This window comes from Solanum stenotomum, chromosome 3 (assembly GCF_019186545.1).
Source record: "Solanum stenotomum isolate F172 chromosome 3, ASM1918654v1, whole genome shotgun sequence".
Taxonomy (NCBI): Eukaryota; Viridiplantae; Streptophyta; class Magnoliopsida; order Solanales; family Solanaceae; genus Solanum; species Solanum stenotomum.
In genome coordinates this window covers 15,676,697-15,698,797 of record NC_064284.1, presented here as the reverse complement: position 1 = coordinate 15,698,797, position 22,101 = coordinate 15,676,697, and the positions used below count along the sequence as shown (strand labels likewise).

The 22,101-nt window shown below is 34.6% G+C and overlaps 2 protein-coding genes across 3 annotated transcripts; both read right to left on the bottom strand.

Moving 5' to 3' along the window:
• Positions 1 to 102: 102 nt before the first annotated feature.
• LOC125858537 (uncharacterized) lies at positions 103 to 10,842 on the bottom strand. 2 transcript variants are annotated; one of them, XM_049538338.1, is made up of 18 exons: positions 10,344 to 10,842; positions 8,668 to 8,726; positions 8,454 to 8,585; positions 8,121 to 8,261; positions 7,615 to 7,671; positions 6,223 to 6,317; positions 5,875 to 6,007; positions 5,611 to 5,790; positions 4,813 to 5,003; positions 4,643 to 4,709; positions 4,258 to 4,391; positions 3,921 to 3,987; positions 3,739 to 3,801; positions 3,346 to 3,590; positions 3,142 to 3,271; positions 1,776 to 1,868; positions 1,298 to 1,501; positions 103 to 585 (listed from the first exon to the last, which is right to left on the bottom strand). In XM_049538338.1, the coding sequence occupies exons 1-18, from the start codon at positions 10,687 to 10,689 to the stop codon at positions 298 to 300; spliced, it is 2,625 nt and encodes an 874-aa protein (XP_049394295.1). In that variant the 5' UTR covers positions 10,690 to 10,842; the 3' UTR covers positions 103 to 297. The 2 variants fall into 2 exon arrangements, with proteins under 2 accessions (XP_049394295.1, XP_049394296.1); XM_049538339.1 differs by having other exon boundaries at positions 8,454 to 8,589; positions 10,344 to 10,615.
• A 1,068-nt stretch (positions 10,843 to 11,910) lies between these two features.
• LOC125860719 (uncharacterized) lies at positions 11,911 to 19,650 on the bottom strand. Its single transcript, XM_049540736.1, has 7 exons — positions 19,425 to 19,650; positions 17,891 to 17,981; positions 16,894 to 17,009; positions 15,200 to 15,259; positions 15,052 to 15,117; positions 12,341 to 12,540; positions 11,911 to 12,258 (listed from the first exon to the last, which is right to left on the bottom strand). The coding sequence occupies exons 1-6, from the start codon at positions 19,479 to 19,481 to the stop codon at positions 12,349 to 12,351; spliced, it is 582 nt and encodes a 193-aa protein (XP_049396693.1). The 5' UTR covers positions 19,482 to 19,650; the 3' UTR covers positions 11,911 to 12,258; positions 12,341 to 12,348.
• Positions 19,651 to 22,101: the final 2,451 nt, after the last annotated feature.

Sequence of the window (22,101 nt, the reverse complement as noted above, 5' to 3'; positions counted from 1 at the left end):
CAAAAGAGTGTTTAGAATAAACTTTTTTTTCTTTTTTTTTTTCAAAACGGTACAATGGTCGCCCTGCTACAAGAGTTTTATTTTTTAAAATTTACATTTGAGGTTAACAATATGTACAATTTGAAGAGCCACTCCAAGGCCTAACTATGAACAACGAATGAACTTTGCTCAGCAGCTAGTAACTGAATTACCCTTGACCCAGGACATAGAGCTTCATTCTGTTGTGAGCGCCTTCCCTGAATTGCAATGAATATACATGCTGTACAGACCGAGCGTGATTGAACATAGAGAACATATCTACATTCTGATCTCAACCACATCACCATCTTTTAACTTTGTATTGGGCACTACCAGCTGGCCATTTACTGAAACCAACTTCCCCTCCAACCCTGCTCTCCTAGCAGCATCAGCTGCGGTGCTACCAGTGCTCAGGCGCATTATCTCACCATGGGGCCAGCATACGATGACCACCTCACCTAGCAAACCGGAGCTAGCTTCATATGGTTTTGTAGCAAGCACCACTCGCTGACTTGCTTCAGAGCGCAGTTGCTTCTCCCATTGTAGCATTGTCCTCAGCAAATATACCTGTAGGTTTTCAAAATTGCAAGCTGAATTCATCAGCTAAATGAACCATAAAGAGTCATAAGAGGGACTTGTTTAAGATTGAAGGACATAGGAATTGATAGATCACCCAAAGCTTAAAAGATATACAAAGACAGGACCCACAAATGCTTTCTTATCAAGTTATTGTTTAATGTTCTACACAACCTTTGTCAAAAAAAAAAGGTTCATGTTTAGACACCTCGCAAAGCAGCTTTAAAGTTTTATCCATTGAGTTAATCTACTACTTTGATGAATCAATCCGTCCTCTATCTTTTCCCTCTCTTTCTTTTTTTCTCAAATACCCAACCCACCACACCATTCGCTGACCGTGAAGCAAAACGCTATCTTGTGACAACATTTACTATCAAAGTGATAGCTTATGTGAGACAATGGTAAAATAGGAAAAGCAGGATAATTAAGGGTAAACAATGAATATCACACACATGTCACACTTTGGGTGTCGTGGCACTGATCAGTGCCAGGAATAACTACTGATGCCCTTTTATTAGCCTCTTCCCATACATTTGATGGATATTGACCAAAAGAACAGGCGTATTGTCCATTTTATGGTTCAGTGGCTAACTTCATTCATCATCACCAACGACATTATTACATCTCCCGAGTATAAGATAAGAGCATAACAAGTTCATCATATTGTTATTGAACTTTGGGCATATACAAGTAGTCAAAATACCTTATTGTTGATGCCAGAGTCCCTTAACGTCGGATTAGAAGCGCTATAGCCCAGCTTGTTCTCAAAACTTGGGTTAGATGTAACAGAGGCAACAGGTTTCCCCTCAAAGATGGCAGACATGATAGCCCAGTAAACATTTTCTTCCTCCTCTGTCAATTCAATGATTTGGATGAAAGTGGGCAACAAGCGCTCGAACTGGTCTTGCTGCATCAACAATGTAATAGTTGTTACAGGATCCCAGCAGAACAAAGAGACATGTTGACTGTTTAGCCTCAACTACTCCATACATCCGATTTTAGGTGGCATAAATTGACGCCACATGGGATTACTAAATTGACTTGTAACTTATGCTGATCCTAGTATCAGAACATATTCAAGCAGTACTTTAGAAAGTATCGAAGGAAAAAACATCACATCACGGTTTATCTTTGAATTCTTAGAATTTCACTTCCATGTCATGGTTTGAGGTTTCCCATACCTTGTGGTACATACCATCTTGACAAAGTGTATACTTTTCCAGGCAAGTGCACCAATCCCCATGTCCTGGTTCGCACCACCATTCATCCGATACCTGAAAATCATGTTGTAATCCCTAAAGTTAAAATATGATGATCTTAGGCACTAAGAGATGACTGCTTTGCCTGTAAATTCGCTGATATACAGATGTATGTTGTAAACAAAAATTTAAGAGACATGAACTTCGATCACCATTATCATTATCATCATCATCATCATTATCGTTATTATTGTTATTGTTGCTGATGATGATAAACAATAGAAGAACTTATTTTTTCCTGTATCCCTATAGTATAGTCTTATTTAGTGATACTTATCAAAGGGCTGATTAGGAACACTATGTGTGTGTTGTTTTCTTGCTTATTTTCTACTGTTTGGTAAGTGAGCTAAAAAAACATTGCCCCAAGAGCATTTATATATAATCTACGAAATTACTATGGCCTGGAGGTGGGATGGGGATGAGAGGAGACAATGAGCTTGAAATATCAATTCTGGAATTTGTTTTCCCTAAACCTACTAGGAAAGTCATTTTCCTGATTTCTAAGGAACTTATTTTCCCAGAGGAAATGTTTTCCAAATCCTTCTGACCAACCAAACATAGGAAGATTGGAAATATTTTCAAGGTAAATTTCCATGCAAAACACACCCTAAGTGTTGCTATATCAGCTGCAGATTAACTGGACATATTCTTGCCAATACTCCAAGGTAAATTTCTCTTCTGTCAATTTTGTCTCTCCTTGTCTCAATTTTAATTGATTAGCTTCTTCCTCCTACCCGTGATTTAGATCTACTGCTCTATCTGCATTTGCATATGCATGTGTATGGCCCCCTCCAAAATATCTCAATCTACGGATACCATGGACCTTTCTAATGCTATCACCACAAATGTCAGAGCAAGCTAGCTATTAGGTAATTTAAAGAGGCAAGATTGGTTTCACAATTTTATTATTTATCAAGCAGTCTGTTTCAAAGGTGAAAGAAGCTATGAAAGAGGAAAAGTCCCAGGTAACAAACTTAAGGTATTTTCATGATTAGTATGGGTGATAGCTAGCTTATCAGTTATATCAAGAAAGGGAATATTAGGCTTTTTTCTTCATCCAGCAGTCAAGGTCAGCTAACTATACCTTTTCTACAAGGTCAATGAATTGGAAAATGAGAAGTGCTTGAGATTTTACTAAGATATGTGACGTAGTATTTCCTTCGTAGAAACTTGCACCAAGCATGAATCAGGCCAACAGACATAAAGTGATCAGCCAATTCAGCACAGGGCTTACCAGTAATAACCATATTATTCTGAAATGACAAGTTATAGAACTTCCAAAAGTTACCTTCTTATATAATCTTGCAAAAGCTTCCCATCTTTTCATCTGAGAAGAAGATCTTCTGTCAGCTACTGCCTCAGAAGCTGCTAGCCCAAAACTTACAGCAACAAGCAATTCTCTTGCACCCTTGTCCACTCTGGTGAAAAAGAAAACTATTCACATACAATAAAAGCATTTGAGATAAATGTTATGAATTTGGTGATGATCTACCTCACAATAACTGCAGCAAGCAGCTGACCTGCTTCCACTCTGAGGACAGGATCCCCCACTTTTAACGAGCTATACTTATGTGACCCATCATCTTCAATAGAACCTTGATCTTCAATATCTGTTGAGAAGAATGAGGGTGTAGTTGTTCCAGAACCAGTTACACTGGTCACCAAGGGCAGCTTATCTTCAGTTTCTTTGTAAAGCCAATGCGCTGCAAGTCCATGTTCAGCACACTCATGCATCCTCTGAAAATTCAAGATCAGCATTTTAGAGCTAGATAAAAATAACGATAATCACCACTCTACCGACTAACAGAAGTAAATGAAAAGGAAAGACCAAAACGTAAAGCACATCAATATCAATGATCAACTGAAAGATTTGAGGATGTAATACCTGGGTTCTTATTTGAATTTCCAGAGGTGAGTTGTCGGGACCTTGTACTGCAGTGTGTAGGGACTGAGATCAGGAGGAGAATATAAGGTTGGATAGCAGTCAGAACAGTGATTATGCCACAAAGATGGCCAATCTAACTTAATGAAAACAGTAACCCATTGAAGTAAATAAGAAGTTCAAACCTGGTAGCCACTTGGTTTTGGGTTAACAATGTAGTCATCAAACTCTCCATCGATAGGGGACCATAGCCTAAACATTTTGAAAAGCAAAATAGGTCAAGTTTGAACCTCTATAAGCACATATATTGACATGCATGTTCCATTGAACTTGAGAAAGTTTATAGGATATCTAAAAAATAAACTAAAACAAGCAGATGATATGTATGCTATTAATAAATGTGCAGATTCTTCGAAGGGCACATATCATTTCCTCACTATTAGTACCACTGCTGCTCACATATGTAATTCAACAACATGTAACAAAGGTGACATTCAACAAAAGAATATCCAATCTATACACCTGTGCACAATGTTGAGAAGATTATAGCAACTCTGAACTGCCTGGCTGTGTAATGCCCCATTCTTATCTCCGACAATAACCCTCAATGCACGGGCATCATACACTTTGTTTATGCCAATTTCTTTCCTTTTCATCTGTGCCAAGTAAAATTAAAATGTAAATTGTCAGTTTTTTCTTTAAATCTATATGACAAAGAAGCAATGCATGAGAAGATATCCGATTATGAAGCAGCAAAATGAAAAAAGATAAATCAACAAAGACCTCAAAAGTCTTGGTAAGTAAACATCATTAGCACCACAAGTCCACAATTGATTTTCCACTTTTCTGATAAATTATAACAAGAAATAACTATGCATAATTGTGCTTTATGAATTTATCCTTCTACCTTACTATAAATACTAAACAAGCTTTTTAAGCGTCCAGATAATGTGACTTCCATCCCAGGCACATATCTGCAACATAACCAGATGCACAAAGTTAAAAAGCATTATGATAGGTCATGTGGTCTTTTCTTTTATTCCAGAAGTATTGCATTGATTAACGAGTAAAACATACGAGGTAGAAATGAATAATTCACGCTCCAAAGCCTCCTCGCAAACTACCAGAGTTCCTAGGGCAAAGGCAGCATCTCTCACGACCTTTGGTGTTGTCTCCAAATTTGAATTTGCCACAAGCTTGTTGAAAAAGTCAGTACGCTTCTTTCTATCTTGTAAAAGATCAAAAGGAAGTACAGCTTGCAGAAGAACCTGAAGATTGAGGATAGTTAAGACTCAAATTTATTAGTTGTTTAATACTACAGGAGGAGATATAAACACAGATAAAGGACTACCTGCCCCAACCACCCAAGAAAACAGGGTGACAAAAAACTGTTAGATGATTGAATAATACTGGATCCTCTTCCCATATAGGGAGCAAAAGAAAAGGTTCTGGGTAAAACTATCAACTTCTTCAAACAAAATTATAAATCATAGACTGTACAGGAATAGGTAAATTGTAAATTTTCTATCAGAAATTACAAGTTCAGAAAAGATCATCAGTTTGTACTTTTAGAATAACACAATTCCTGTAATGCTTCATTGCCCACCTTTGGTATCAGTTAGACCAGCTATGCTTTTAGAAGATCCCAATAAGAAGTTTCTTTTGAGAAGTTAGACATAAAAATGATGACAAGGCAAACACAATATCACCAAAGCAGAAGCATATGAGCTTGTATGATATGGTGATTGACAGGATCATTTGAAGAGTGACAGGTAACAGAAACCGCAAACCCAAATTATCAATTGATTATCACTGCAATGCATTCACAACAAGTTTCGTGAATAGAGATGAAACAACATCTCGAATTGTCTTCACCTTCATGCATATGTTTTCTTCATCAGTTTCTGAGGGTTCTTCGTGCTCAGCGGTCACACGTTTCATTCTCTGGTGCAAAAGGGAGCTGAATTTGCCATATATTTTTCTTGCATTGCCTGTCTTGTTTGGATGGCTCCACATGGATGCTAGGTCAGCTCTCATCCGAAGAAATATTTGAGGCTGCATTACATATTCATGCTGTTACTAATTTTGCCTTCTCACATGACAGCATTTTCTACATAAATGACTAAAACATGAACGCACCTGAAGCACTGCAAAACATAGATCTTCAAGTTCAGCCTTTAATGCCCAAAGCCCCAATCTCGAAGCAAGTGAACACCAAATAGCCAGTGTCTCCTGAGCAACAGCTTGAGCCTTGGCTGGAGGTAATGCATAGCTGGAAGAGTTTCAATGAACAAAAGATCAGCCACTTCAATATTAGAATCATGCTTTAGTGTTTAGGATGAAGGATTTGCAAAGAAAGAATAGAAGGGTAAAAGAACTACAACAAAAAAGTGAACATTTTCCTAACTATTGAAATCCAATTGGACACAGACATGCATAAATCAATCTAATTGAGACAAACTAAAACTAGTGGTTCGAAGACTATACATGGTTCTCATGTTGTGAAGACGGTCTGCTAGTTTGATAAGCACCACACGTGGATCATCAACCATGCCCAGTAGCATCACTCGTAAATTATTTGCCTGTACACGAATATACATACAATGAAATAAAAGAACAAAGCATAGTGCATAACTAACCTACAAACTTCCTACGTTACTCGGACTCTCCAAAATTGTTGCCGCACCGGTGTCGGATCCTTCAAAAATACACTATTTTTGGAGGATCCGACACGCACCAGTCGACATTTTTGAAGAGTCCGAGCAACATAGCAAACTTCAGGGAATAAACAAAGCTATGCTAAAAGGAATGTGCAAAGACCTTTTTTTCGCTGCTCTCAGAACTCAGAAGTCACACTTGTTTGATAACTTCAGATATAATAAAGAGCTCAACGTGAGAACAAATATAAAATATGAGTTTGAGGGACATGACATCACTTACTGCTTTACAAAAGACTTGGATGTCATCACATCTATTCATATATTAAGTTTTAGTTAAAAACCACGGAGAAGAGTATGCTGGCAAGATGAAAGTAGCAGGACTACATCAAAGAATACACAAGAATGAATGAAGAGCTCTTATTATCAACATGATCCAAAAAGTCATCACATTATTTCAGATTCTATGCAACCGTCAACTATCTCAGCAACATGCAAGATGTGTACATATTAGATATTTTAAGGGGTCGTTTGGTTTGAAAATGAGTTATGATGGGATAAATTATGTTGGGATAAATTATGTTGGGATTAGTTATGATGGGATAAGTTGTGTTGGGATTATTTTTTATTGAGTGTTTGGTTTGTTGTATTCAAAATAATAAATTTTAAGAACAATTTATTTGTTTACAAAAATACCCTTCATTAATGTAAAAAGTGATATAACAAAAGGGTTGAAAGAGACATTTTTGTCATTTACCTATTTTATCCCGGGATAAGTTATCCCGGGATTACTATACCACCCAAGGAGAGGGATAACTTATCCCGGTATTAATTATTAATCCCGGGATAAGTTATCCCGAACTTGCCAACCAAACAATAAAATAAGCGGTACTATAATTTAATCCCGGGATTATTTGGTATTATCCCTCACACCAAACGACCCCTAAATGATCTTAATGTGCGTTCAAGTACCTCATCATAGCTAAGTGCAGCTTGATTCACATTTAACCTTATTATTTGTTGAGAATATAATAAAATAATAAAAGTGTGCCTCCAACAACTTAAGCTTTTAGATGAGATGGTCACACACTTCAACATTATCAATCTTTTCCAAAAAGCCATCACATTATTTCAGATTCTATGCAATGGTAAGCTATCTTAACAAAATGCAAGATGTCTACATGTTAGATATTTTAAATGATCTTAATTCGCATTCAAGTACCTCATCATGGCTAAGTGCAGCTTGATTCACATTTAACCTGCGATGCCTCCTTAACAGCTGCATGGAAAATTTCACTTAAAAGTCGGGACATAACTGAGAACTATGAAGAAGACAAGGAAGACGAAACCAAGCTGCACATGAATCGACAATCCTGTTGGCCATTTTGGGGTGTCCATTATTCCACTCATCTAAAAGAGAAACTTTTTCCTTTATACTGTACTCTATTTCAAAAATTGTAAGTATTACCTCAAGTTACATTTTTTAAGAAGAGTAATTTCTTTTTGGTTACTTTCATTTAAATACAGTGACATTCAATTCTTGTTCAGTATAGATGTACGGCTAGGAAGGACCACAATTTTCAGAATTTAAATTGAAGCATAGCATTGACTCACCAAGTTTCATAATTACAATGTCCTGAGTTAAAATCATATCACCATTTCAAGCTATGACTGAAATCAGGGTTGTAACTTAAAATCCATCATAACTGATCATAGTGCATACGGTACCTGATTGATGAAACTTAACCTAGAAACACCTGCTACCAAATTTGCAACATCAGCGTCAAACTCCCTCTCTATAGTGTCCAAACTTTCACCCGTATCATCAACCACATCATGGAGAATTCCCGCAACAACCGTATCAATGGCCTATAAAAAAATTAGCAGTTACAATGTGCAAATTCACTTAGAAGAGCTTACATAATACAGTGTGTGTATTACTTTCAACATAAATTACCAGAGAACAAAGAACCTAACTAGATATATGTAGAGAGATGCATAGACTTTCAGGTAATGTGAGATGTTGAACAAACTACTGTCATTAAAAAGACACAATTGTACCCTTTTCCCAGTTGATGGAACCAAGGCAGCTACAATCTTTCCGGTGTGAATACAATGTGTTAAATACGGCTCTCCAGTTCTGCGTAGCTGTCCATTGTGAGCTTTTCGTGCAAATGCAATAGCCTTCTGCACCTGCCTTCACAGATTCAGAATTTAGGGCACTATTGGCAAATGTGTATATTGACATCAACAAGTGCAAGTTGAGATGGTAAACCTTATCATCGCTGAAGATGGAGTATCCAGTGACATCTACTCCATCCAACAAGAGTGATCCTGCAGAAGAATTACACTTACATACTAGCCCTTATGGTGTTTAATCTTTATCAGTTGAGAAGAAGTAGATGTTTAACTAAGTAAACGCTAGTATACTATCAAGTTCTTAGAATTCTATAGAGGGAATTCATTGAACAGATCGTTAACTGAAGAAGCTTCTTCATCTCCTTTCTAGACATCTCAAGCACATGTAATTCGTACACTTCCATACATCGAATAGAATATAAGACTTCCTCATATGCTATAAATCATACACTTCAATGAATCCTATAGAAGGAAAAGTCCAGAACGTACATATTATAAGCAACAAAGGAAAGGAAAAAGTGAACTGCTTATTTACTAGAGTAGTTGAACATGTAAGAAAATGCATAAAATCTAAGGATTTCCCTAGCAATAGTTCTAAAGGAAGTTACAGTTTACAGACAGTAATACATGCAAAAGTTAGGGGAAAGCTCCCATTGAAAACTTATGAAAGGAAAAAGCTCGAGTTTTTGGCTAAAAACATCCTTCAAATATACTCTAAATTTAAACAACATCCTTTTACTACCACAATGAGCCAAAACATCCCTTAACTATCCTAAAAATGGCCAGATTCACCCTTCCATCTTTTCTCTTGGTAGAAACTAACGGTTAATTTCATTTCCTTTCATGTAAATGAAGCTAGAATTAACTATGGATAAATATGTGGCGTTTTTCACATATTAAAGTTGTAATTTTTCTCACGTGAATATGATGAAAAATACATAGTAAAATATTTATAAAAAGTTCACATAGTTTGTATCTTAAGAAGCAAAAATGTCACATAAATTGGAATAAAAAAATATTTTTTTATGTAATATCTAAATATGTTACTTTTATATTTTTAAAAATACAGTAACTAGTGTTTATCAATAAAAATAAAATTAAAATAGACTACCTTAATACTTTAAATTCCCTCATTGTCTAGGAAATAAAGAGAAAATTATACATTTTTTTCTTATAATATTTTGTTGCTTATCTGAACAGTAATTATATAGAGCGAAAAATATTTTACTTGAAATGTTTTGCTCACTTTTTACGGGACATCCTGGCAGCTACTGTGAAGTTGAGGATGCAAACCTCTCTTCCTAGCTCATTCAATTTAGTTAGGATTGTCTATTACTACTATAAGCTAAGAGAATAATGGGAGCAAGCAAAACAGGGGATTTGTAGGCTGATCAATCATTAGTTTTTTTGACAAAAACTACTTAAAGGATGAATCTTGCCATTTTTAAGATAATTGAGGGATGTTTTTTTGTTCATTGTGATAGTGGCTGTGGTTTAAACATAGAGTATAGTTGAGGGATGTTTTTGACCAAACACTCGAAAAAACTCCATAGGAACGGCAAAAGGTATCTACTACAACTTACAAACTTCTGTTACAGTCCCTGCGATCGCTGAACTTAAAAGGTGTAATCCATATTGATACACTTTTTTCTAGTCTAACAGAACACAGAAATTCTTCTAAAATCCAACTACAATCAAAGTTGCTTTCCTAAAACAAAAACTGCCGGCAGTCGCCGGGTCACTTACTTTACATAAAATAAAATAAAAATAAAAACTAAATAAATAGCGAGAGGACAGAAAGTAGGAGCTCACCAGGTTGTTCATCCACTTTGGGCCACAAAAAATCGACCTTAGTAGAAAGGCAAGCTCCGGATGCAATCGCAACCGCGGTGACTGCAACCTGCGTTATCGCCGACGTAACCGCTCCGTGAACGGAACCACCACTGACCGCCGCTGCCGCAGCAATCGCGTTGCCGGAAGTCAACACAGAGCTTAACGACGATGAAACAGTGAATTTGGGCACAATCTGATCGAGAACACATCGGAATTTTACATTTCTACGAAGACCTTGACAGGGGAAAAACAGCAACAACGGATTCTTACGCAGAATCAAAGCACGTCTGTGGCAAAACATAGTGGAATTTTGACATGAAAGCATCTCTTGCTTTGATCTTTTAGAAGAAAAAATGGAATCAAATCAAAGCAAGTGAAAGAATCGAAACTCCATGAAAATTGGAGTTCAACATGAGATTTGTGTGATTTAACAGTAGGTAATGTGTGGTACAAAGTGAGAGGCCTTTTCTATACTGGTGGTTGTGATTTCTTTTTTCTTTTTTATTCTATTGATGATTATGATGGAGAGTAACAGTTGATCAGTTAAAAAGGGGACAAATATGAGCAAAATAATAATAATAGAGATTGATATTATATATATATGTATATATATATATAAGTTAAAATTAAGGTAATTATTTCTTTAATTGTGCTTGTATATATATCTTGAACTTTCAAAAGATTGTGCATGTTTGTTGCGTTTTTTTTAACTTGACATTAAATTTAAGAAAGTAAAAAATATTTTAAGCCGAAGAGAGTAGTGTTGGTTTTTCTATAGAAGAAAGGTCATAGCATTGTAATGGATCAAAACATAAACATTCTCCGTATGAGGTTCTAAATGTGAATATGTGATATTAGTTACTTTTTCTGAGCTTCACTTCACTTTCACTTGTAACATAGGTCTAAATTTCATATATAAATTATTAACTTTTTTTCCTATTTTAGTGAGGGTAATCCACGTCATCTCTTTTTTGGTTCTTATCCCAGCAAACCTAAAAAGGGCAAATTGGATCAGCAGAGAGTAGACCTGTTCGTCTTATCCAAAACATAAGAAATAGAAAGAATTTGTTATTACACACTTCTTCCGTCCACTTTTAATCGTCACAATTTCCTTTTTTAAAATCAAACTTTGATTAACATCTTATAATGTATTTTTCATCATATTGATATACAAAAAATTGCAATTTATAATACTTTTCGTATAGATTTAAAATATTAAAATTTTTTGTTTAAAATATCAAACTAATGTAATTTAACTTAACTTTGAAAATTAGTCAAAATTGACTTTTGAATAGTGCAATATGACAATTAAAAGTGGACGGAGGAAGTATTTCTCTTTTGGTGAAACTGGTCAATCTAAATTATGACAGCAAATATTGTAGCAAAAGGTAAGTTTATATCTCCACTCATACGTAATTCGAATTCAAATGACAATGGCATTGCTCTTCTTTCTACAGAACTTACTGTTGGCATTGCTTAGAGAACCCACCACAACTTAACAAATATGGAACTAATTGCGTTAAAAGAAATTTAACTCTAAACTGGCACAATGAAAGATGGAGACAAAAAATCTTGTGTTGGGCATCTGTAGACTAGATGATTAGTCACTATATTCACATGGAAGTATACTGCAGTCGGTATCAACAGAAGCATTCATAGTGTCTGGTTAACATAATCTGCAAGGCCCAGGTTTCAAATATACAACAGAATCAAAGACCAAGAATCACACTAGATCAAGGAAACAAGTGCCTTATCTGCTCCACTAGCATTAAAAACACAGATCTAAGAAGAGAAGGGTAAACACTGTCATCGCGAGATCATCATCCTCCAATTTATAAATAGCCGGATGTTCAGTGATGCCCCTCGAAAAAGAGGTTCAAGTTCTTTAGTAAGCCTGCAAAAGGTCTTTGGTAGTTAGATAAGCAGCTTATGGATAGTAGCTACAACTGTGTAAGACTTCCAGGTTAGGTCTAAACCTGATCACTCAGAAGGATGAAGGGCCTATGGAAGAGAATCCGGCAGCCTTGTGTTCTTTTAAAGTGCTGGCTAACCAGTCCAATCCCTCGTATAGGCCATCCCCTCTAAGAGCACATGTACCTTGTATATGCCATTTTCGGTTTTTAAGCTCATAGAGACCAAGGCCTTCACACACTTCCATTGGTGTCATTGCTCCTTTCTGGACAAAAAAGATATTCAAGATAAAAGTTCTACCCAACACTTAAAGGGAGGAAATGTCATGTTGATAGATGAAACTTTTAATTTCTTGCTACTAGGAAATACATGAAACATTCATCATAATTTGTATGTTGTTTGGTATGATTAGCAGGGAAGTAAAAGAGATCTAACTCGTCCCCACTCCCCAAACAGTGTTGAAGGGTCTGAAAGAACTGCTATTGAGGAATTAGACACTTTCCACCTTCATTTCCTAACCAAGTGAGAGGATTAGGTGGAACCATCACATCCATCTTTAAATTCTCCTACCACTGTACAACTTTTCATCCTAATGATTACTGTGCAAGACATTTTTGTTGATGAAGCTGTGCAAGACAGTGATATTAGAAAAACAAACAACCAGCAGATTTGAAACCATCAAGCAGGTGATGGTGAAAGAGTGAACTAAAACTGACTTTATGATTCAAATCATCACAAGAATAGAGAGATCAATTTCTATTGCGGAATGGTATGGTTTTTCTAAAATCTACCCTATCCGCTAAAAATCCTCACCCCACCCCACCAAGCTTTACGAATCAGCAGTAGTTGCCCACTTTTTCCCCTAGTACGCAATACGAACTCCCAGACAAATGGTCAGGTGAAGGGCTCTACCATTAGAGCAACCCTCTCATTTCAGATGGTATGTAAGTTCTCAGATCACAGTTAGACAGGAATAGACTGTTCATGTGACACATAAAAACCCAAAATCACCAGAGGACAAACCTTGGTGCACACAACAGGTAGCTAAAACATAATTGAATGCAAGTTTGTTGGATCCAGATCTTTTTTTTTCTTTTTGATAGTTTTGTTGGACCCAAAGTTTTATTCAATGTTGAAAGAATTGCACATTTAAAGATAATCATTTGTTTTTTTCCTAGTTTAGGGTTTTCACAAGAATACTTAGAGGTTTGCTAGCAGTAGTGAATTAAAGCGACCAGCCATTAAGGGGATACTTTAGTAAAAGATATATCTAGAACAGTGTTTCTAAAAGCAAAAAAGAGAAAACAAACCGAGAAAGGTCCTGTGATTTTAAGGGAGCAGTGAGAGGCAAGACACAAGTTTTTTTAAAGCACACAATTAATAAATACAAAAGTTACCTAACATATAAATACTATTTATAGCAAACATATTGCAGTTAATGTTGCTGATTTCAGCATGTAATTACTAACATTACAGTATATATATTAAATACCAACACCACTATTCAACATAATAGAAGCTAATATCGACAAATCCACAAAAAGTTCCAATTACAGAATATATTTAATTTTCAGCCAATCAGCAGTGAAAGAATTATTTTGCATCATTTAACATACATCATAGTTTTATTGCTTTATCAACAATAACAAAAACCAGCTTTCTTCATTTAAAATTTAAAGAAAAATTATTTTATGTGATTTCTTTTATGTACTCTCTCTTTTTAATTTTCCTAACAATAGCCCCATATGTGAGGAAATGGATAATCAAGAATGAGAGAGTAAACAGGTAAGGGATAGAGCAAAACCATTGTAGGAAGAGAGATAGTTAAAAAGAGAACTGAATTAGAAAATGAGAAGCAGTAGCAGAAGAAGAAAAGATCAAGAGAAGAAAAAGAAGAAGAGAGTTAAAGAAGCTTCGGGGAAACCGAAGTAGAAGAAGAGTCCTCACACACTCGAAGCAGGAAGGGAAAAGAAGGCTGAAACTTAGATGTCACTCAAATTTCCCCCTTTTTTACTTACAAGGTCTAAAGAAATGAGAAATTCTCACATAGATTTCTTTGCACTTCTTCACCTTTTAGATGCACGATCCCTTGCTTTGCGGTGCTCTATTGCTTTTAGGTGACAAAAATCTTGTCTTTCTTTTGAAACACTTATAAAGAAGCTCACACAGCCACAAAAAATCAGCAGCCAGTTTTACAATATCGATGGAGCCAAGCAATGCAATGATTATGGAGGTCTACTTTCTGAAGGTTTTATTGAAAAGACAGAAAGAAAAAGGAAAAAAGAATGAGCTGTTTCTTTGGTCAAATTGGAAAGCAGTAAAGAGAAATAAGGGCAGTTGCATGCACTTGTTCATTGGAGACCATATTAACCTACATTGCTTACCGGAGAATACAGAAACAGACACCAGTTTGGTTTCACTAATCAAGAACCAGAGTACATGCGTTAAGTCTGCTTAGATTTAGGTAGAACCTATCTTATGAGATATGGGCATAGCTAGGTTACAATAATCAAGGAGTTGAGGCCTTAAGTATATCATCCTCGTGCACAGGAAACTTTAGTAACATACTACACAGGGAACATCTCAAAGTCCAGAACAATGGAAATGATAAATTGCTAAATAGCACCCACAATACTTTTGAACCTCTATTTTCTTGGGTTCATTTAATAGTTTTAGCCTAACTTTGTCTAAAGACCAGTAAAAAGAGCAAAATAGAAAATAAGCATTTAATTATATTATGTGGACGAGGAAACATACTGGAACAAAAGAAACTTACCATGTCTTGTTTGTTAGCAAAAACCAAGATGATTGCATTAAGCATAAATGGATCTCTGATGATGGCCTGAAAACACATGATAAAGGCCATTAGATAATGTCACCAACAAAGAAGTCCGAGCCATAATATTAATGTTCAGTAAAAAAACCTGAAATTCTAGTTTTGCCTTTCCAATCCTTTCTCGATCCAAAGAGTCGACGACATAAATCTGTATAAGATAAAACACTTAGTGAAGCGATACTGTATCCAGTTTAGAGAGACAGTATGTCCAAACAAGAAATTGTCATAAACAAGGGAGCTGATAAAGCTTTGTCAATCATGGGGAAATGGGCCTATACATTTAATATTATATGCTTATTTTGTACACCAAAGTCAAACATTTTGATTTAAAAAATTCATGTGTTATCTTATTTGAAATATTCATCTCTTCTCAATCCCTTGTTTCCTTCTGTGTGGTCTATGGGTGAGGATGAGAAGGAGAAGGAAAGAAACTTGACGCCAAGAGTTGAAGGAAGAAGGATACAATTGAATGTACAGTTAGATCCTTAAACAGTAATCCCATCATACTCAAAATTGTAAATTCTTCTGTGCTTTTAGGCAATGTTACCTCCCAATGAACCAAGGGAAAATTTTACTTTAGCCCCAGGCGTTTATGTGATATCAGGAGTTAGATGCAACTGAGTGCAAACTAAAGAAATATCTGGCAAATAAGACTAGAAACCAAATACTACTCCCTCAGTCCCAACCCAATTAATGTGATGGTGTTTGACTGGACACGAAGTTTAAGAATGAAAGAAAGATTATGAATCGTGTGGTCTAAAATAAGCATTGATATTTGTGTACTATAATCATCTCATAAAGGGTAAAATAACATTTTAAAGTTAAATTATTACTAAATTTAAAAATATGTCATTCTTTTTGTGACTGACTAAAAAGGAAAGAGTGTCGGACAAAGGGAGTATCTATTTTCTATTGAGAAATAGAAACCAAAGAATGTGCAGGACTGGAAGCTTGATGAACTACTCAACATACTTGAAAGACAGGAGAGCTGCAAAGTCAATGAACATAGTTCAGACAGACTAAGATGGGGCGATAAAGCTGATGATCTCCACTTTGTTAAAGCATGAAATTCATTCATTTGTGCCCATAATGAGATGGTGGATACTTGACCATGGAAACTAATAATTTTTTTTGAGAATGGTAACATTAGTCTATATATCCACATGTATACTACATCAAAAAATGTTGTCCCCCTTCAAAAGGATTACAGCTTACATCTCTGCATCTATCTAGATGGAAACTAATTTGGAAAACAATGTTACTTGTTACCCCAAAAAGTGATTTGTTTCAGCTGGACAGACTGATTGAAGCATGTTTGACCCAAGACAATATTAGCAGAAGGAGTATCCATATAGTCAAATGTTATACGTGTCAGCAAAGCATAGAAACCAACAGGCACCTCTTTTTACACTGTACAATTATGCCTGAAAATATCAAGGATCCTATATGTGTTGGAGTTCTTGGAAAGATGGTAGGTCCATCAACAATATCTGAAAACTGATTCTTGCTTGTATCTTTTGTTGTGTATGGACAGAAAGGAAGTAAAAGATGTTTTGATGAAATACCAACTCTAAGCCACTCCCTTAAGGCTAGTCCTCTGACACTTTTTTGGACTTTATAGCTCCCTATCTTAAGTATAGGACCCCCTGTAATGGAGCTAACAAAATCACTTTTGTACTTATCTATCTTTTGAACTATTTGCAGCTTCTTGATTCCATCACTGAAACAACTTCGTCAAAAGAAATAAATAAAAAACAAATACTATATAATGGGTGTAGTTACCAGTCCATCTGTGTTATTGAAGTAATGCCTCCACAGTGGCCTTAATTTTTCTTGTCCACCAACATCCCACACTGTAAAAATTACATTTTTGTACTGCACTTTTTCCACATTGAATCCTGCAAGACATGCATATACAATCATCTATTATAATGGTTTCAAACGCACAGACTGTATTCAGATAGTGACAGGTATTTTAGGTATTTTTCTCCGAGAACTTCCGAAGAAATTTTCACGTCAAAACTCAAGATTTCAAACTACCCTTGCGCAAATTTTATGTTTAGATAATAAGCAATGACAGAATTAAAAAACCATAACCTATGGTAAGCCACATCTGATAAAATCTGAGCTTCAAGATGTGACAAACAAAGTAATTTAAGAAAATGAAAAGGATTACCATACGAAAGAAGAGATGTAGGAAGTATGTGACTTATCCCCCCCAAAATAAAGATGTAGAATGTATGTCATGTAATCAAGTGTTGCACCTGATCACTGGGAGGCAGTTTGCAAGTAAAGAGCAAGTAAGTTAGATAGGAGGAGCCAGCATCCATTACGGTTCAATTAACTATTTTGGTTAGCGTTCAATTTCTCAAGAAATTTCATGAAGTAGTAAGTACCAGCCACTTTCGGGAATTTGTAATGAATTAATGATGACCAATAAAAAGTATCAAACTGTAGTTTCCTACAAGTTCTTTCCCCATCTTTATTTTATTTTATTTTTATAACAGTAATGTCTGGAACACCTTGCGCGCATTTTGGCTAACCCACTAGGTACCTGCTACCTCCCACCCGCGCATGTACTGATAACTCTGTAAAGCAACGAGAAACAAAAAAGAAAGCAACAGCGAGCAGAAGCTAAGCTAAGACAGATATTACCAAGCAGATCTATTGAATTTTTTCTTCCTTTTTTTAATGAAGAGCATATCTATTGAAGTTTTACAAATACAAACTTCACAATCAAAGTGCCACACAACAGTGAGCAGAAGCTAAGACAGCATACCGATGGTAGGGACTGTTGATAGAACTTCTCCTATGTGCAGTTTGTATAATATAGTTGTTTTTCCAGCCGCATCTAGCCCAAGCATTACAACCTGTCCCAGTTGAAATTGTAACCAGAAACGAGCAAATAACAGAAGAGACATCAATATGAAATAAGATAACAAAACCTTAAAAAAATTTACACATACAAGCAGAAAAACCCAATATCTATATTCTACAAAATAGAGCTCCTGCAGGAAACAAGATGAAACTCAGGTTGGTAAACATGGGTAGAAATGCGAGTTCTCGAAGAGTGGATGATAAAAAATGCATGCTTAGATTAATTATCACTTCTATTGCAGAAAATGAATTTTAGCTACAAAAACCAGACCAATTTGAAGCAGTTATTAGTTAAGAGAGAGGACAATAGTCACTAAGGGAAGTACATTGGTTTTGCCCTAAAGAAACCCTCATCCCATTCCCTCCATGTTTCAACACATTGGACGTTGTACTACTAACCTAAGGAAGAAAATTTTATTTGATGATTTTTCATATCTGGGGATGACGCTGACTAGGATCACATCATCAATGACATTGTTAAGGTACCTATAAATTTATTAAGAGCCTGTTTAGCCTCCATGAATTTTAAAACTGGCTACCCTGTCTACACTTAAGGTCTTTCTTGAAGGGAAAAATGGAAAAACAGCATTCCGAGTTAGCAATTCTAATTTTGTAGCTAGTATCTTGCATCAAAAGAATTTCAACTACACCTCAATTCCAACTAGTTAACTGTACCACTCCATTACGGCTCCTTTCATTCTAAATCTTAGTAATTTGCCTGTTGAAGCAAACTCAAAGTCCTCCAAATTTAAGATTCCCTAAATCTCACATTGTTACACCAACATGTAAGTCTCTTACTAGACTAACAAACTCTTTGTTTTCCCAGTGATGTATATTTTTTATTTCTTACTCTTTATAGCATATGATCAATCACCACCTACATATCTCTCACATGTTTTTGCTGAACTGGCCATGAGCAGTTCTCTATTTCAATTAAACTACTTCGGTGTTTCTACGAACATAAAAAGATCTTCAACTATTTGCATCACTAAAACCATGTTCAAACATTAGATACAACAGTGCATCCAATTGAAGTTAGAAAGGAAGAAACCTTGAAGGAGCATACTAGATGCAGTAAGTGCATACCAAATAATGCTAACATAGGTCTGGTAATGGAAGAAAAACAATGCCAATCAATCTTTCTAACTTGCAATTATTAACACGAAAAATGGATCATACGTCCCAGTGTCAATCAAATGTTTTCTAACTCATACATAAAAGAACATACTGTTGCACAGACTAATTCTATTAAAATACTTCACATCAGCACAATTCAGCTAAATACAGTTAGTTTCGCCTCAAACAATCTTCGTAAAATACTTCACATATCATTCTAAGGAGCTACAAACAAGTGCAGAAAGCATATAATGACGCAAATTCCCAAATAGATCAAATTATAACGGAAAATAAGAGGAGAAAGGGGATTGTTATAATACCCTCATCTCAGAATTGCCGAAGAAAGTATCGAACAGCTTGCGAAAGGCTTGCCCCATTTTGCCTCTCCGCGAATCAGAAGAAACTGGAGAGTAAAGCTTCAATTCAACCACAGAGGAATACTATGTTTTGATGATCGATTTGAGACGAAACTTACACAAGCTTCAACAGAAGCTAGCCTTGTTTTTGCTGGCGATCTCTCTGCCTCTCTCTGTTTCTGTTATTTGCTGTATTTTTATTTTCCTTCGCTGTTGTATCTGTTTAACACATCATAATTGACTTTTCTCTGTCCCTTTCTCTTTTTTCCCCTTTCTTTGTTTCCTTTCCAGAAGAAATAGAATTCGCAATCGCATCACAATTTGATTTCACTTAATCTTGCAACGTTATATATTAAAGTGTAGTTAATTTAGCTGCAATAATATTTTTATGGAATAAAATAATATTATTATGTCTATTAAATATATAAAAAGACAATTGAACATTCCATATATAAAGTTGTGGACAAATTCAATTTTAAAAAATAGGAAAAGATTTAGAGGAGGACTAAAGGGACACCAATATTGCAAATATGAAGGGACTATTAGCGGTTCATGTAAAAACTTAAAGATGATTTTGAGTCTTAACCTAAAGATAAGGAATTTTGAGGTTTTTCTCGTTGTTTCTTTTTTCTAAATGCTCTTTACTGTTTTTTCTTATTAAGAGCATGTTTGGTATTGCTGTTAAAAATTATTTATTTTCTTAAGCACTTTTCTAAAATATCTTTTCAGAAAAGTGCTTTTAAAAAAAAAAATCAATTTGTGTTTGATTAATTCATTTGAAAAATGCTTTTTATAAGCAACTTGTGTTTGGCTAATACTTTTTAAAAGTGTTTTTGAGAGTCAAATTAAGATTAAGGATAAATATTAATGTACTTTTAATATTAAGATTATTTTATTGTGAGAAACTAGTTTAAACATCTATTTAAAATATATATATATATATATTTTTATTAAATNCGCTGTTGTATCTGTTTAACACATCATAATTGACTTTTCTCTTTTTTCCCCTTTCTTTGTTTCCTTTCCAGAAGAAATAGAATTCGCAATCGCATCACAATTTGATTTCACTTAATCTTGCAACGTTATATATTAAAGTGTAGTTAATTTAGCTGCAATAATATTTTTATGGAATAAAATAATATTATTATTTTTATTAAATATATAAAAAGATAATTGAACATTCCATATATAAAGTTGTGAACAAATTCAACTTTAAAAAATAGGAAAAGATTTAGAGGAGGACTAAAGGGACACCAATATTGCAAACATGAAGGGACTATTAGCGGTTCATGTAAAAATTTAAAGATGATTTTGAGTCTTAACCTAAAGATAAGGCACTATTTTGAGGTTTTTCTCGTTGTTTCTTTTTTCTAAATGCTCTTTACTGTTTTTCTTATTAAGAGCATGTTTGGTATTGCTGTTAAAAATTATTTATTTTCAGAAGCACTTTTCTAAAATATCTTTTCAGAAAAGTGCTTTTTAAAAAAAAAACAATTTGTGTTTGATTAATTCATTTGAAAAATGTTTTTTATAAGTAACTTGTGTTTGGCTAATCTTTTTTAAAAGTGCTTTTGAGAGTCAAATTACGATTAAGGGTAAATATTAATGTACTTTTAATATTAAGATTATTTTATAGTAAGAAACTAGTTTAAACATCTATTAAAAAAAAATATATATTTTTATTAAATTAAAATGTTCATATTCAAATTTTCAATCAATATTATACATCTTTTTTGAAGGGTTAAAATTCTTAATTGTTATTTTTTTCTAATCTTACTAAAATATTGTTGTTACCTTCTCTTTTTTTTTTCTAATTCTGCAAAATAATACGTAAACTAATAAATAAAATAATAATACATAAAAGTAAAATCAAATATAAAATTTATTATATAAAAATAAAAAATAAAATTATTAAATGGAACTTAACCAAACATATGAGATATGTTAATTAATTAATAAGAGATATATTGGTATATATAATATATAAATAATTTTCTGCTTCTGTTTTTTTAAAATGCAGAATTTTTTAGTTTTTTTCCAACACCAAAAAAACTACTTTTGCTTCCATTTAAAAGCAGTTTTACAGGTTTGCCAAACATCTATAGCTTTTTTTTTTAATGGTTTTTTCTCAAATTAAGTGTTTATGAGCTCCCCAACAACAATGTCAAGCAGGCTCTACGTCGTTTGTTTTTTCATGAGAAAAGAAACAAGAACAACAATAAAATAATGTAGTAATTGAAAAGGAAATATATGAAAGATGTGTAAGACTAATACTACACTCTCGGACTACCACCATGCCTGAACCCACTATGAAAAACGAATCAAAACTCAATTATCTACATTGCACTAATTTATCTTCGATAAGCTAAAGTTACGCCATATTCTATTTAATCACCTCTTCTCAATACCTCTAAATCGCATATCTCTTCAAACCATTTCAGTCTCACTTTCCTCATTTCATCACTACTAATCCAAGTGACATTATCAAAACATACCATGTAGGCTTTCCTCATTTCAGTCTCACTTTCCTCATTTCAGTCTCACTTTCCTCATTTTGTATGCGCTTTCTACGTTAGTCCTACATTTCTTTCTTCCCTCCAAATTTGTTAGGCATTCAATAAATTTGAAAGAGTCTACGTCC